This window comes from Loa loa (assembly GCF_000183805.2).
Source record: "Loa loa unplaced genomic scaffold supercont3.62, whole genome shotgun sequence".
NCBI lineage: Eukaryota > Metazoa > Nematoda > Chromadorea > Rhabditida > Onchocercidae > Loa > Loa loa.
In genome coordinates, this window is record NW_018108242.1 from 25,605 (window position 1) to 29,939 (window position 4,335).

General features: G+C 37.9%; 1 protein-coding gene across 1 annotated transcript in view; it reads left to right on the forward strand.

The window, feature by feature from the left end:
- Positions 1-1,135: 1,135 nt before the first annotated feature.
- Positions 1,136-4,335, forward strand: part of LOAG_17327 (ATPase) — a 7,451-nt gene continuing 4,251 nt past the window's right edge. Inside the window, exons 1-11 of the mRNA XM_020449984.1 lie at positions 1,136-1,412; positions 1,678-1,825; positions 1,906-2,019; positions 2,073-2,203; positions 2,328-2,511; positions 2,578-2,655; positions 2,791-2,967; positions 3,085-3,170; positions 3,252-3,376; positions 3,458-3,606; positions 3,689-3,850. Of these exons, the coding sequence (XP_020306399.1) occupies positions 1,228-1,412; positions 1,678-1,825; positions 1,906-2,019; positions 2,073-2,203; positions 2,328-2,511; positions 2,578-2,655; positions 2,791-2,967; positions 3,085-3,170; positions 3,252-3,376; positions 3,458-3,606; positions 3,689-3,850 (1,539 nt within the window). The 5' untranslated portion in view covers positions 1,136-1,227. The remainder of the gene's footprint in view (positions 1,413-1,677; positions 1,826-1,905; positions 2,020-2,072; positions 2,204-2,327; positions 2,512-2,577; positions 2,656-2,790; positions 2,968-3,084; positions 3,171-3,251; positions 3,377-3,457; positions 3,607-3,688; positions 3,851-4,335) is intronic.

A 4,335-nucleotide genomic window follows, 5' to 3' on the forward strand; every position in this document is an offset into this window, starting at 1 on the left:
AGGAATACAGCTAGTCCTTGTTAACAAAATAGAAATTAACGCGAATGAGATACAATCGTCACTTCAGTCCCGAGGAATAGATTGAAATGAATTTTGAGGGAGTAAAACAATAACGGAGCAGAATAACAAATTGGATCGGTGATTTAAAATTCCCTTGCAGAGATGGATGCGTATCTCTTTTTTAGTGAGTCAACAATGAATCCTTTATATTGAAACAAATGAGTGTGGATTACAATATGAGAATAGCTCCCTATAAGGTTTTTACAAAGCTGACAGTAATTTCATAGATGCAAGAGAAATTTGCATATTAGTTCGTTTTCAATATATGTAAAAAGGAAATTGCATAGAAATTGTTTTACCAATTGTTGTACAGCATTCTCACAGCTGTATCTAAGATTTGTATATAGGATAAAACCTTTACAAATTAGTTACCGGATGTATGCAAATTTCACCATCAGACAAAATAAATATTTTTAGACGATTTGAAGATTAAATAACTAACTCATTACATTAGATATGGGAAAATGTTTTATATTTTTTTAAGGTAATATGATGAATTTTTACCTAAGAAATACTCTGTGCAACAAATACCTTATGTTTTAACATACTTCCTCCTTTTCTTGACCAACCCATACTAAGAATGGGAAATGGAGAGGAAACATCAAAGTGTATCCAAAATTTTTCGAAACAAGCCTATCTTTTCATGATTGATCTGCAATTAGCATATTTTTTGCCGCTGGGTTGTACCTAACAAATCTACACCAAACATTTTTGTTACACACCCATGAACATGTAGGTAAAAATCGGCATAAGTCGGTGTTTACCAGAGATGACCCAATTAGCCGTCGTACTGATGCCATTATTATAGAGTGGCAGAAGGTGTGACTGACCATCATAGAGATGATCAAACCTCTTGAAAAAAGAATGTATCTGCCGAAATGTTATCAGAATATCCCCTTCGTTGTGGGTGTTTGCATGTTGAGCTTGGTTTGAAGCGAATCATTGTCATGCACTTCTCACGGCGAATCGGGGAGGAGAGAGGGGTTGTTTGGTTTGTCTGCTAACTTTGGGCAGATGGAGGTCGACGTAAGGAAGTGAGGAAGTGAGATAGGAATCTAGTACGATGATTTAATTTTTGCAGCACGTGTTTCTTCTTTGGCAAGTGACATTTACCGGAAGTAAGTAGTGGAGGTGCCATAGGCTGAAGACAATATTGCGACGCAGTGGATGCGCTATAGTCGTGGATGTGGAGCAGCGGAAACGAAAGTACGATTCGAGGAGTCTCAGCCACTGATGAGCGAATCGGTTGCAAGTACCAGCAGAGACGACATCTTACTGTTGCCTCTAGCAAGTATCCCGCCATCCTCCACAGTGAATCGTTTTGCGGGATTTTTCGACACCATCATGTTCAGGTTTTTTCCAAGAATGCACCTACGAATTTCTGAATCTGATAAAATCTTATTGTTTCCAGTCATTGTCATAGCGTAGGATTATAACTTCTTTCTTTAACTGTAGAAAAGCTTGAACTATGAGCAATGCCCGACCATAGTTCTACAGCAGACATTTGTGTTTATAGTATTTATAAATGAAAAGAAAATTTGCCACTAAGGTGAAATTTCCACCTTAACAAACAATGTTCTGTGAGATCTGTTCTTCCGAATACTGATATGGCTTCAGATGCTGCTGGAATTTCCTCCGTCGACGACGTACATTGCATTCTCGAACAATAAGAGTTGGTCATGGGCCGGTACTGGGTTCGGCGCATTCGTTTCCTCCCAATACAGTGTGTAATCAGAAATACAACATGTTTACCTTCGTCCCTTTGGTTCGACATTATAATATTCCAGCATATGCAGTGATATGCAATGTTTCAAGTTTCCTCTGCTTTTATAAACAGTTTTATAGGTTCTTTTTCAACAGTTCAAGTTCTTCCTGAATCTTTACTTTCTGCTGATGGCTTGCAGTCAATTTATTCCAGCAATTCAGATTGGAGCACCGATCACTTATTGGGGACCACTGGTAAGCATTTTGTACTCATAAATAATGTCACGGAGTAACTGTCCAGGTTTTAGGGTTTTGTGCTAACAGTAACACTGATTCGCGAAGCTATGGATGATTTTGTTCGCTTCTTGAGAGATCGAGAACTAAATAGTGAGAAGTATGAAAAGCTAACACCACAAGGCATAGATTATATATCGAGCTCGTTAAGTTTTTTTTTTTTTCTTCTGACTGTGGTTAATCAATTCTTTGCAGATCCGGTTGAGATGTTAGAAAGAATAAAAATTTTTTTTTTTGGTATGAATCGAGTCTTACTGCTTCATTTGCAGGAATATCAAAGTCGGTGATCTGATTATTATACAGAAGGACAAGCGTGTACCTGCAGATGTAGTGTTCTTACGAACTACTGAGAAATCGGGAGCCTCCTTTATTAGAACTGACCAATTAGATGGTGAAACTGATTGGAAGTTACGGATTGCTGTTCCTGTTACTCAAAATCTTGTTTCGGATCAGGTACGTTTCTTTATGCTCCATACCTTCGCTTTGTTTAATATGGAATCTAATCTCATCCCATTTCAGGACATATTCGACCTTAATCTGGAAATTTATGCCGAAAAACCACAAAAGGATATTCACGATTTCGTGGGTACTTTCAAGGTGTGATTGTGTACATTTTTTTTTTTGATCAATCAAGATTTTCTATCTGAATTTGTTCATATTAGTACTAGAATAGAACTTGTTGGAGATGAGCTTGTTGAAGGCATCAAAAACGATATATTCCAAAATTTTCAGATAAGTTCAGAGGATTCAATACAGGACGGATCGTTAAACGTCGAAAATGTTCTTTGGGCTAATACGGTGCTTGCTAGTGGTCGTGTAGTGGGTGTTGTTGTGTATACTGGTCGTGAAACCAGATCTGTCATGAATACCACTTTGCCGGAAAGTAAAGTTGGATTACTCGATATCGAGGTCAAATCCTCTTATATCGATTTAGTTGTTAAACAGTGTTTCAGTAATGAATTACGTTAAAGACTTCTTTGAAATGTTGTAATTAGTTTAGAGAATTTTCACTTTTTTTAATTTTAGGTTAATAACTTAACCAAGATATTATTTTTGTTCGTGGTCGTGCTAGCTTCTGTTATGGTCGCCATGAAGGGATTGGATAAGAATTGGTAACCTATTCTGCAATCATTTCTTTTGATCAGGATTTATTTGTGTTATTGTTATGTAATTGCTGAAAAAACCTGTTCCAGGTACCGGTATTTGATGAGATTCATTCTGCTATTCTCATATATAATCCCGATATCACTGCGTGTCAATTTGGACATGGCTAAGCTCTTTTATTCTTGGCAAATCGGGAGAGACCGTCACATCAAAGGTCATCACGTTTATTTGTTTTTTTTCTTTAGTGAGGGAATACCCGACAAATTGTCGGTTTTTTATTGTTTCAAATTTGTAGATACCGTTGTGCGCAGTAGCACCATTCCTGAAGAACTTGGCCGAATTTCATTCTTATTATCTGACAAGACGGGAACATTAACAATGAATGAAATGCGCTTCAAGAAGATCCACCTAGGAACAGTGGCGTTCAGCAGCGATGCTTTCGAGGTATTCTTGTTGATGTTTTAGAGACGATAGAATTGAAGGGTGGGTATAAACAAAATTCATCGTTTCATAGAATTTTTTTCAGGATGTATCTCGACATGTTTTGTCAGCTTATTCTGGGAAGCTGGGTCGTCACTCATTTTCTAGTAAGTTGCAGACGGCAGTAGAGGCGATTGCGCTTTGTCACAACGTAACGCCAACAGAAGAAAATGAACAAATTAGTTACCAGGCTGCCAGTCCTGATGAGGTTCTGTTTTCAGTGTTCTGTGAGGTCGTAGAGAATAAAATTATGTTGCTATTAAGGAAGAGTGTTGCAGGTTGCTCTGGTTCGGTGGACGGAGCAAGTGGGTGTTCGGCTAGCACAGCGTGACCTCGCTTCAATGCAACTGCAACTTTCAAATGGTCGAACAAAAAGTTTCCAAATTCTCCACTTATTTCCATTCACATCTGAAACAAAACGAATGGGAATCATCGTTAAGGTCGGTCATTGGTCTAGTAACGACTGTAAGTTTGAACATCATTTGAACATCGCGAAAGTGCAGCATTACTTTATTTTGTTAGTAACAATTACATAAATATTTAGGACGAGACGAGTGATGAGATTAGTTTGTTGATGAAAGGTGCAGATACGGTAATGGCTGGAATGGTGCAATATAACGATTGGTTGGAGGAGGAATGCAGCAACATGGCAAGAGAAGGTCCATTCTTGTCAGTAATATTCTGTGGAATGAT